We start from the raw sequence: 12,744 nt of genomic DNA on the forward strand, positions 1-12,744 counted from the left end.
CCAGTGATTTGATTCAGTTTAGCAGACAGAAAAAAAAACAAGCTTGCTAGTCTGTGGTAGTGATAGGATAGGATAGTCTTCGTCACAGTTTCGATCCTAATGACTTTCTAACAGAAACACATCTGAGACATATCCGTACTGCTGCTTCAGTTATCACTTTCACTACATCAGACAATTCCATTTGTGTCCTGTCATGTAGAACTGAAAATCTTCTTAACCCTTGCAGCAATAAGGAAAAGCTTTACTATCAGCTAGGAACAGCTGTGTGCCTGAGAGCAAAGAACCATCTGAAGCTGACAGTTCAGGCTGCTTTCAACAGCGGTTGACAGATCACAAGTTGTTACTTCAACCGGGCATGCATTAAAACCTACATGATAAGAGACAAGTAAATCAAACACATTTATTTATTTATTTATTTGATGCCAGGTTTTTCTTCGGGAGTCCCTTGAACACAAGCTGGAAAAACAGCGTGAAGTTAAGGTTTACAAAGCAGCCATGATCATCCAAGCTTGTATAATGGGTTACATGGCAAGGTAAGTAGAAATATTCATGAATTCAGCTTTAATGGCTTTCTTCATCCACCTATTCAAGCAGTAAAAGGACTTCCCTTTATAAAATGATGCAGAAAAATAAGATAATTACACATTTAGACTTAAGTGTTATCAAAAAACGTTTACCCCAGTTGTGCTGCTGCCTTACATTTCTGTTTGTATGGTGTATGTATTGTGCACTATATATATATATATATATATATATATATATATATATATATATATATATATATTTACAAAGTTTTGAAATGTACAGCTTTGAAAAACTTGTATTCAATGCTCTTTTTTTATATCTGGGTCTCATTTTGGAATCTGCCTTCCATTCTGTTGCTGTATACCTATTCAACCAATGTGCATTTCCATTGTCTGTTAAAAAGGGGGACAAATCATGTTGTTTTGAGGTCTAGCTCTGAGCTGTATCTGGTCCCTTTATCTGTTCTATAGTCGTAGATTACTAATGACTGTTTGATTGGTTTTGTTCTAAAAGGATAATTTTATATTGACGTAGGTCATACAAACTAGACCCCCTAATATGGCCTTGTGCAAGCCTGATTAAATAGTAACTACAAGAAAGGTGACGAGGACAAAGAAGGGGAAGTGACAGAGTTAAATAAACAATTAAAAGAACAATAAAAAGCAGGTGACAGAGATGTAATGCCAAATTGATTTATGTGGTGTGTTCTTTCCATGCATTATGTATCCGTTGCAGACCATCTGTTTTTTTTTGTTTTTTTTTAATAATATCAGTAAGTAATGACTGTTGAATAATGCTTTACATAATTAGGGCAGTTTTTTATGTTTTGTTCAGACAACAAATCTAACAGCCACTGAACAGTTTGAAATATTTATTATTATTATTATTATTATTATTATTATTATTATTATTATTATTATTATTATTATTATTATTATTATTATTATTATTATTATTTATTTCTTCGCAGACGCCCTTATCCAGGGCGACTTACAATCGCAAGCAAATACAAATACATTCAAGTGTTACAATACAAGTAATACAATAAGATCAAGAAATACAATAATTTTTGTTCAAGTGTGACAAACCACAATTCAATAATACAGCAGATATACAGAAATATTTAATGCCGTAATTGCCATTTTTATAATTACTCTAGAGGTAAGACCACAAAAATGCTTTAGCCGCATCCCATATCAACCAGACTCTGATGTCAGAGAATAAAACATTGCATTTTTTCAAATTAGTTTAAGTATTACTATATTTATTTTTTATTTTAATTACAGTCTGTATTTGTATTTGCTTGCGATTGTAAGTCGCCCTGGATAAGGGCGTCTGCTAAGAAATAAATAATAATAATAATAATAATAATAATAATAATAATAATAATAATAATAATAATAATTTTACTGTACTTGAACATTTAATATCTATTTATTTCAAAAGTAACTTTGATGCAGTGCTCTCTTTTAAATTAACATTCTTACTTTCTCTATCTGTAACCTAGGAAACAGTATCGAAAGGTCCTGCAGTGCATTGTGGTGATTCAGAAGAACTATCGGGCTTTCTTCTGGAGGAGAAGGTTCCTCCACCTCCGCAAAGCTGCCGTAACCTTCCAGAAGCAAGTGCGAGGAAAGCTGGCACGCAAGATCTACAGCCAGCTGCTTGAAGAGAGACAAAGGAAGGAAGAGGAGGAGTGCAAGAGAAGAGAGGAAGAGGAAGAAAGGTAATGTTGGGGGTGTATTTCAAACAAAAAAGTAAAGAGAGAAAAATACATGACTTGATATCCATTGAAGATCTTCTAAAACCTCACTGTGAAATCCTTCTTTTACAGAGAAAAACAAAGATTGGAAGTTGAACGCCTTGCACAGCAGGTATGAGTTTTTTAGTGGTTGTAATGTTTAAAGCCAGGAAGACCAAATAATTTATCTTGATTGGCTTGAAATTTTACTAGTTATTAATCAGAATGAATTCCTTTGAAATGCAGGCTGAGGAAGCCCGTAAACAGCAGGAGTTGGCAGCCCTCCTAAAAGCTCAAGAAGAAGAAATGGAGCACAGCCGGGCGGGGGAGAGGCCTCAGGATACCACCCAGGTGGAGGAGATCCTGAGACTGGAGCGAGAGATTCAGGACCTGCAGCGCAAGAAGGAGCAGCAGGAGCTCTCTCTGACTGAGGCCTCCCTCCAGCGGCTGCAGCTGCTCCGTGATGACGAGCTGAGGCGCCTCGAGGAGGAGGCTTGCCGGGCTGCCCAGGAATTCCTGGAGTCCCTGAACTTTGACGAGATTGACGAGTGCGTGCGCAACATCGAGAGCTCCCTCTCCGTGGGCAGTGGAGAAGGAGTCAGCACGGATAAACCGAACTTCAACTTCAGCCAGCACAACCCAGAGGAGGAGGTGGATGAGGGCTTTGAAGCAGACGATGATGCCTTCAAAGATTCGCCCAGCTCCAGTGAGCATGGTCATTCAGACCAGAGGACCAGCGGTATTAGGACAAGTGATGATTCCTCGGAGGAGGACCCCTATATGAATGACACAGTGGTTACCACCCTCCCCAATCCTGCCATCACATCTCTGCTTCTTCCTATCCAAGACTCTCTCAACATGAACATGTCTGCCAGCAAGGATTTGGCTTACTGCATTGGTGACAGCATGAGTGGCAGTCCCCAGGACTCTGTGGAGCTTATCCCACCCAATGAAGACTCTGACTATGACCAGGATGACTATGATGATGGGGCTATTGCCTCTGGCAGCAGCATGACATTCTCCAACCCCCGCAGTGGCCAGTGGTCTTCGGATTACCGTTTCTCTGTGGGGACCTACAACAGCTCTGGAGCTTATCGCTTCAGTTCAGAAGGAGCACAGTCTTCAGTGAGTAATACATTTGTTCAATTGATTTACAATAAAATAAAATAACTTTTTTTTCATTATCCAGTAACCCAGTATTTCCTTTTTGGGATAGACATCCTTTTTTTTCTAATGAAATTGTTAAAAATGTTTTTCCCAATTGGAAATATGTCATTTTGTACACGTGTATGTGAGAAGGACAGGGTGTTTCGTTACTAACCTAGTGCTTTGTTTCACAGTTTGAAGACAGCGAAGACGACTTTGACAGCAGGTTTGACACAGATGATGAGCTTTCTTACCGCAGAGACTCTGTCTACAGCTGTGTCAGCCTTCCCTATTTTCACAGCTTCCTTTTTATCAAAGGTGAATACTTTTCTAAAACAGTTAGAATGTTGTGGTCACAAGGCAGTAACATAGGCATGAGGTTATTAAAAGCAGCTTTGGTCCTGGGTGTAGGAATGAGTCTTAATGTTTTGAATATAGGTTCTTGGAGTGCTTGTTCAATCCTGTTCCCTTCACTTTTGGTACCCCCGTAACCCACCCCATACATATACTTTTTTTTTTTTTTAATCACATGCAGCAAAATGTGAAACTCTGTAGCTTATGACATACTTACATTTTACCATAAATCTGTACCTGGCAATCACAGTTTTGACTTTCTAACTAAAACACACAAAGAGAATATATTTTTCCCATGGTTGCTAATTGGGACCTAGCTTTGATTACTGAATCATATATTAACTTTGCCATAGCATGCAAAGAACTAATCAGCCCTGTCAAATGGAGCACAGTGCTGTTATTGTTTTATTCTCTTGTACTCTGTTTTTATCCCAAGGCTTCTCTCACAATTCTGGTTTGTCATTCCCTCTGCTGGAAGTGCTTTTGGAATGTCCTGAAGGACACAAAACAAAAAAGAACTGTGAGCTAAATAGAAGTGGCGTTCTATAAAGTCAAGGGTTGTAAAAGTACATTCCTTCTGCCAGTTAGGAGCCCCAATTTTGGAGAAGGGCCGTTGGGTAACTGAGTAAAAAGTGATAATGTTGCTCTGCAGTAATGTCGTATTGTTCCTAAATCCGTTTTTTTGATTGTTTCTCACATTTGTCCTCCTTTCCCTTCTGCTAGGGGGTCTGATGAACATATGGAAGAGGCGCTGGTGTGTCTTAAAGGATGAAACGTTCCTGTGGTTCCGCTCCAAGCAGGAAGCCTTGAAGCAGGGCTGGCTGCACAAGAAAGGTGGCGGCTCCTCAACGCTTTCCAGACGGAACTGGAAGAGGCGCTGGTTCGTCCTGCGCCAGACCAAGCTCATGTACTTTGAGAACGACGGAGAGGAGAAGCTGAAGGGCACTCTTGACATGCGGGCTGCAAAGTACGTGCTGAAAAGAAACAGAGAGTTCTTTGAAATCTCACATTCATCTTTTAATTTAGTAATTGAAAGAGGTGTTTTCTGTCTACCTATTTCTGGGTCTACAGTCTATTCCTTTGTATAATGGAAGGCTGCACACAAGCCAGTAGCATGAGAAAGTGCCATTTAGGGGAGACCCTCACAGAATTTTGAATGAGGGGGTGATGGAAAGATGAAATATAAGTTTTGAGTGCATAGGATGCACATGTGCACATGCACAGTACTAGAAGATCTAATAGCTAATACATCCAGGGTAAGTGATGTCAAAACCAGGTATTGGGGGTTGCTTGCCACTTTAATTGGACTAGTACGAAGTTCATTTAGGTTTATGTATACTTGGTGTTGAAAGCGTGAAGTCCTCTTACTAGTCTGAGGTGTCTCGTGGCAAGAGTTATCTTAAACACATCTAAAGCACTCACAGAAAAAAGTCCTGTCAAATGTCTAAGCATGAACCTTTGTAATACAGTGCATATCTACTGTAAAAACATCAAGATTTGACTGAAATCATATTCTTCAGGAATAGTTTGCCAGCATGTCTTTAAACAACAGACAATAGGGAAATACTGTAGATGTGATGTTATAATACCAATGAGCAATCCTTATCTGCAATTCTTCAACAGTATATTTGGCCACTACCTTGTTTTTTTCTAATAAAATTTCTCGCCGTCTTATTTATAGGGAAATTATTGACAATACCGGGAAAGAGAATGGAATTGATGTAGTAATGCCAGAACGTACATACCACCTGATTGCAGAAACCGCTGAAGATGCAAGGCAAGTGAATACTCCCTGTTTTACTAAATATTACCTTAATAATGAACTGCACTGCACATGAAGGTTCTGGTGTCTCTTCACATCTAATTCGTTTTCGGTTTTTATTTTCAGCCATGTGATGTCCCTTTTTTTGAGCCAACTCCATTCAATTAAACTCTTGGAAAAATGTTGATTGTGAAACAAGTTCACTTTAGTTTTTTCTTCTGTATCTTGATTGAGACTATGATTCTGTTTCATTGATAATGTTAAAAAAGGCAGCCCCTTATTTTTAATTCAAACCGAATGCAAACAGCGAGTGAAGATTAATTGATTTCATTAAATTGTAATTAAGAGGAAACTATTATTTGCAAAACAGGTTGTGACATTTTTTTGCAATAAGTCATTAAGATTTGAAGTCTGGGAAAAGCAATTTAACTGAACTCGCTTTTTGTGTTCGGTTTGAATTAAAAATAAGGAGCTGTCTTTTTTTTGTTTGTTTGTTTTGTTTACATTATCATCGTCTCATTCAAATTACAGGAGAGAAAACAAAAGTGATCTTGTTTCACAATCAATGTTTTTCCAAGAGTTTAATTAAGAAACAGAGTCAGTTTAATAGAACTTTTAAAGGGACATCACAGCCCTGTGTATATTTGAGCTAGTAACACAGCACCCAGGGAAGCTGTTTAGCAGCTGGGTGAGACAGAGACACACAGAAAAACACACAGAGATTGTGAAATTGCCCCAGATTTTAATTTGCACTGAAATGCAAAGAAAGTCTGAATACGGATAAGACTCGTAGGAATGTTCTTTTATAGATATAGGATACCTTGCTACCAGACTGTGTATCACATAGGGGAGTATCAATTGCAATGTTCTGAACAGCGATGGATATCAATGGCAATGTTCTGAACAGCGATGGATAACAGCGATGGATATCAATGGCAATGTTCAGAACAGCCATGGATATCAATGGCAATGTTCTGAACAGCGATGGATAACAGCGATGGATATCAATGGCAATGTTCTGAACAGCCATGGATATCAATGGCAATGTTCTGAACAGCGATGGATAACAGCGATGGATATCAATGGCAATGTTCAGAACAGCCATGGATATCAATGGCAGTGTTCTCACTATGTAACACAATTTTTGTTCCTGGGTAGTAAGTGTTATTTCCTAATTGCTTATGCCTCAAAAGTATAGAAAATGGCTATTATTCCCCACAAACTTTGCTTTTGTGACCAGGACAGTGATATTTTGAAATTTACCTATTTCCAATGAGAAAACGGGCGAATTTGTGTCTTTTTGTTCACATAAAGTCAGAAAAAAACAACATTTGAATCCAAATTAACATGTATTTATACTAAAGTAATACAAAAATGACTACAAAAGATTTAGAAGTGAGTAGTTTTTCGAGATTTACGATTATACTGTAAATCACTTTCACGAATCAGCCCCCAAATGTAGTCTCCCATCATATTCTCGTTATACTGTCCTTGGTAGCGGCGTTCAAATATCATGGTGGAAGCGCTCGCCTTGCTCCTCCGAGTACGCTCCCATGTTCTCCTTGAATTTATCAAGATGAGCATCAAGGATATGATCTTTGAGGGACATCCTACAGCCCATTGTGCCGTAGTTCTTCACCAGAGTCTCAACCAGCTCCACATAGTTTTCGGCCTTGTGATTGCCCAGGAAGCCCCGAACCACTGCGACAAAGCTGTTCCAAGCCGCTTTCTCCTTACTAGTGAGCTTCTTGGGGAATTCATTGCACTCCAGGATCTTCTTTATCTGTGGTCCGACGAAGACACCAGCTTTGACCTTTGCCTCAGACAGCTTAGGGAAGAAGTCTTGAAGGTACTTGAAGGCTGCCGACTCCTTATCTAGAGCTCTGACAAATTGTTTCATAAGGCCCAATTTGATGTGCAGTGGTGGCATCAGCACCTTCCGTGCTCCCACCAGTGGCTCCCACTTGACGTTGTTCCTCCCCACAGAGAACTCGGTCCGCTGTGGCCAGTCCCGCCTGTGGTAGTGCGCCTTGGTGTCCCTGCTGTCCCAAAGGCAAAGATAGCAGGGAAACTTGGTAAAACCGCCTTGGAGACCCATCAGGAATGCCACCATTTTGAAGTCTCCTATGACCTCCCAGCCATACTCATCATACTTCAAGGCGTCCAGCAAGGTCTTGATGCTGTTGTAATCCTCTTTGAGGTGCACCGAGTGATCCAGGGGAAGAGACGGGTACTTGTTACCATTATGGAGCAGCACGGCTTTGAGGCTCCTGGATGAGCTGTCAGTGAAGAGGCGCCACTCATTCTGGTTACAGGCGATTCCGAACTTGGGATAGCGAACTTCATGGCTTCATGGCTCTCTTTTCCCCTCTGTACCATCCTACAAAAAAACATTTATTTCACCCATGACTAATGTGTAAGAGATTCTCGCAACATTTTTCATATATGATATATTTTTTCAATAACATGAAAATTGTAAAACATTTTAAAATTAAAAACTTTTACAATTTTAAAAATTAACAAATTTTATAACATAAAATTCTGAGCAACAATTGTCCCTCTTACCTTCCAGAGTTTTTTTGCAGTGCTCGCAGGTGAAATGAGGTGCCCAGGGTTTGTCTTGATCCCCGACAGGCATGTCAAAATATGCCTTGTAGGCCTCACACATCTTAGCAGATGCTTCCACGGAGTAGTTTTTCGCTCTTGTCTTGATTAAATTGGCTGCAGACATAGCAAAATGCGTCTGCCGGATGCTTGCAGCCTCTTGATGCCATCTCAGAAAAATGCAGATATGTATCCACTTAGGCAGCTGGAACTAAACTGAACTGGTGGGCTTAAGGCCCCTGTATTTATACTACTATTTATATTACTGGAAAGTTCTAGAAGTTACTCCAAGTTTACTCAGCACTGCATCTATGTGGAATGTTCTGGAAAATAGGTACATTTCAAAATATCACTGTCCTTGTCACAAAAGCAAAGTTTGTGGGGAATAATAGCCATTGTCTATACTTTTGAGGCATAAGCAGTTAGGAAATAACACTTACTACCCAGGAACAAAAAAAAAAAAAATTGTTACACGGTGACAGCGATGGATATCTATGGCAATCTTCTGAACAGTAATGGATATCAATGCCAATGTTCTGAACAGTGATGGATATTGCTGTTCAGAACATTGCTGCCCTTATAATCCTGCTGGTGTTTTCCTTCAGGGTTGATTTATTCATCACTTAATACAATAAAAAAAATACTCTGGAAATAAAGGTCATGAGAGACTGTTTTGATGATTAAAATAGACTTCATTATCTGACAGATGCCTTTGAATCAAAAGTCAAAAATGTGTTAAAAGCACCAAGAAAAAGGCAGATTTATCAGGGTCTGTACTCCAAAGTGCTATTTTTGCCAAGTGTTTTTTTTTGTTTTGCTACAGTATTTTTTCTAAAAATAACAGTTGCATTTTTCTTTCACAAAAAAAAAGATTCACACTTTGGTGAAAAGACCTTGATAATTCTGGGGTAAGAAAGTGTGTTTTAAAAGGCACTAATTTGATCACACTTGACAAGAACAAGTGTTGTATCATAGCACCATATATAGCTGAGTCAGTGGTTGGGAGGCCTACCATTTTAGTAATCCAATACCGGTCGATATGCTGGCTTAATGAAATGTAGGATATTTTCATGAACTTGCTTTAAACCTTTTCTGTATTTTACAGAACTGTTCTTTATTTGATTGTGACAGTCTTATTTCAAGGTAGTACAGAATGGGGTATGTTCTGTACTTTGCTTGGCTATATTGATTTTTCAATGGAGCCTTTACTCCTGTACAGTCAGCACCAGTCTGAGCCGTGCTGTTACTCCCAGTCCAGATTCCATTGCACACTTCTGAGAGAAAGAAGGAGCGAGACAGACGCTACCATATGCACCTTTGGGTTTCTACACTCTCAGATTTTCTGACAGGGATGAATCTGTGTGTGTCTACTCCTTAGGTGGCAACCCTATTTCAACCATCTTGACATTTCCACCCTAAAATGAACTGGTATTTTTATTTTTTTATTCTTTAAACTCACTACACCTGGAATTATATACAGCATTCTCTGAGGAAGATGAACTTCGAATTTTTCTGTCAGTGTAATCTATTGCAGTAATGGAGTAATCTTCCAATTTTAACCTTAAATTCCATGCACATTCTGATTCAGAATACGTTCAACGGCTTAATAGCGTTGGAGATTAAACATGCCTAGACATGTTCTTTTGTCATCAAGTTTATGTTCGGGTGCAGACTGACTTTTATAACAGTATACAGTGTGTTATGGTTTATCAGCCAGGGATATTCATCAGTCAAACAGTTTGTACCATGATGCAATCTATAACAAAATTGCAACCTAATATGGGTTTGAATAACATTTTAAATACTTGACTGGCATTGTATTTCATAAGATGAGACACTTACAATAAATTGAAATGCAAAGACCCGCACAGCTATAGAATGTTCTTGTCAATTATTCTGACAATTAAAACTAAACTTTCCTTAAAATAATTTTAAAAAATGTAACAAATGCCACATGTATGTTATACTTAGTTAAATACATAAATAAAGAATCTGTAAATTACTTTAACCACCCTTGCTGAGAAACCCATTTTTTAATTATTTGCACTGGTTGTTAGTCTTCAGTTCAGTGTGGATCTGCTTGTGTGGCTGAATGCAGTGCCACCAGGAATGTGTAGGTTTCAGCTCTTTTGGTTGGCTTTCTCTTTCTCTGAAGCTGGTACATGTAAGTGTCTTTGTCATACAACCGGCAAGTTTGCTTTTAGCCACAAGCTGTGAAAGGAATCTGTTTACTCCCCATGCTGCACTAGACCTGCAAAGAAAGCCTTTGGTCCAGATGAGGGCAATGCCAATCCTGAGATTTGTGATGTCATAGTTGGATTTTCTCCACTTTTATCATTGCAGCCAGTGGTTTAGTGTCCTGAGCCAGGTCCACGGATCCACAGAGCAGGAGATTCGTGAAATGCATGATGAACAAGCCAACCCACAGAATGCAGTGGTAAGTCTAGATTTGTAATCATTTGAGCCAAATTACAAGCTGAATTCTGGAAAGACTAACTGGCTGAAAACAGCAAGGAAGGTTTATTGGAAATATTTATTCAGCAGGTTGTACATTTTCTACTGTATGTATGATCAAGTTATATTAATATGTTTACAGTTTGTATTTTCCTAATATTTTATTTTTGATTTTGCCTAGGGTACGATTGATGTAGGACTAATTGATTCAGTGTGTGCTTTTGACAATCCAGAGAGGTAAGGGTTAACATGGGAGTCTATCTGGTTAACATTTTACAAACCGTTTTGTTTTTCACAAATATGGGGCTATTGAGGGGTCTATAACCCAAACTAAATATGAACACCAATTCTTTTGAAAGAAAAAAATTCTTAATGGTGAAAACGTGTACAAACAATTTAACTATTCCTAAAAAATATATAGACAATCAGCAGCTTTCAACTGGTTGCTGTACAATCTGTGACAAAAAGACAACAGCATCAGTAAACACAGACTGTACAGTTTATAGGTGTTGGTAGTAAGTAAATGGACGTTCTTTTTATTGCTGTCCTGCGTCACCACATGTCGCTGTTGTGTAAACAGAATCCAAATATTTATTCAAGGATTAATGGTTTTTTCCATGCGGTTTGCACCTGCTCCCTATCTAGACCCAACTCTTTTGTGATCATCACGGCCAACCGTGTCGTACACTGCAATGCAGACACTCCAGAGGAGATGCATCACTGGATTACACTCCTGCAAAGATCAAAGGGGGATACCAGAGTTGAAGGACAGGAGTTCCTAGAGAGAGGTAAGCAGAGTGACCTGTAGTGACCATCACTGCAGCTGAGATACAACAGCGGGTGGACAATCCATTTGATTAACAATAGCAGGCAAATAAAATTAAAAAAATTAAAAAAAATACTATAATGTTAAATGCAGTGCATAAGGTGTTTGCATGAATTTGTTTATCATGTAATCTTCCCCAGGCAAGCTGCAGTTATGGAGTTCTCATTTGTTAATCACATTCATTTTCTTGTTCAATTTTTCACTTGACTTCAGTACAGTATTTTGTTAAGTCTGTTTATTCTTTATGCTATTAAACGAGGTATCTCCTCATTGGTGCCAGATTTTTTTTTTATATAGATCTCGTCCACATCAAGTTTCCTGCACCCTTTTACTTTTGCTACCAGAGTAGGTTAAATTTAAAATAATTATTATACCTTAATTAACATTCTAGTGGTTCTTTCAAGAGCCAGAAGTTCAGGCAGCTTCACATTCAGTCATATCTGTTGATAAATTCCAATCCTATGAGAGTTCCTCTTGAAACTAGGAACTGTTGGCAGCGCCTTTGCTTTTCCAAGTGCCATAGTAACACTTTACTGATCTGCAGGATGGCTGCACAAAGAGATGAAGAACAGCACAAAAACTTCGATGAAGCTAAAGAAGCGCTGGTTTGTGCTGACACACAACTCTCTGGATTACTACAAGAGCTCAGAGAGAAACGCGCTTAAACTGGGCACTCTGGTGCTCAACAGCCTCTGCTCTGCAGTGCCGCCTGATGAAAAGACCTTCAAAGAAACAGGCAAGACAATCAATCACATTTTGAGCAGTTCTTGGTTTTAATGGCGTCTTTTTACTTTGCAGTGTTTATTAAATTAAGCTTTACATACAGTAGTTCATTGGTTTTTCTTGAATAGGACAGTTTTAGATTGGGCAACAAAAGTTGCAATGTTATTATTTGAATGATATTTACTTTTAAACAAAGGATTATGGATTCCTTTATTGCATTGAAATGTATATAAAATGCATTTCATCTGCTTTTATTGTGCTATAGCATTCAATGGTTTTGACCAAATATTATATTTGCATTTTAAGTCCCAGTGATTGGGGGTGAGGGAATGAGCTGTGAGTGAGCACACAACTCCACTGCAGGTATTTCAGTGCCACCACAGTAAAAATAAAACAAAAACAATCAATAGTAAGAAGTATAGAATAGCACATGTATTTCTGTCAATTTCCCTTGGCTACCACAAAGAACATTTAACCTTACACTGAAGTAATTACATGCCCAATGAGAATATTATTCTGTATCACCAGTATTGTTGTAAACTAACTAAATGTAAGATCTCTATTCCTCTGTCTGTGTGTGTGTGTGTGTGTGTGTGTGTGTGTGTGTGT

At 38.6% G+C, this 12,744-nt stretch overlaps 1 protein-coding gene across 1 annotated transcript in view; it reads left to right on the forward strand.

Moving 5' to 3' along the window:
• The window catches only part of LOC117394376 (unconventional myosin-X-like), a 108,519-nt gene that overhangs the window by 88,206 nt on the left and 7,569 nt on the right, over positions 1 to 12,744 (forward strand). The window contains exons 22-32 of the mRNA XM_059020579.1: positions 427 to 533; positions 2,033 to 2,251; positions 2,360 to 2,399; positions 2,513 to 3,391; positions 3,607 to 3,730; positions 4,490 to 4,733; positions 5,448 to 5,547; positions 10,480 to 10,569; positions 10,768 to 10,823; positions 11,232 to 11,374; positions 11,957 to 12,148. Of these exons, the coding sequence (XP_058876562.1) occupies positions 427 to 533; positions 2,033 to 2,251; positions 2,360 to 2,399; positions 2,513 to 3,391; positions 3,607 to 3,730; positions 4,490 to 4,733; positions 5,448 to 5,547; positions 10,480 to 10,569; positions 10,768 to 10,823; positions 11,232 to 11,374; positions 11,957 to 12,148 (2,194 nt within the window). The remainder of the gene's footprint in view (positions 1 to 426; positions 534 to 2,032; positions 2,252 to 2,359; positions 2,400 to 2,512; positions 3,392 to 3,606; positions 3,731 to 4,489; positions 4,734 to 5,447; positions 5,548 to 10,479; positions 10,570 to 10,767; positions 10,824 to 11,231; positions 11,375 to 11,956; positions 12,149 to 12,744) is intronic.

This window comes from Acipenser ruthenus, chromosome 3, assembly GCF_902713425.1.
Source record: "Acipenser ruthenus chromosome 3, fAciRut3.2 maternal haplotype, whole genome shotgun sequence".
Classification (NCBI taxonomy): domain Eukaryota; kingdom Metazoa; phylum Chordata; class Actinopteri; order Acipenseriformes; family Acipenseridae; genus Acipenser; species Acipenser ruthenus.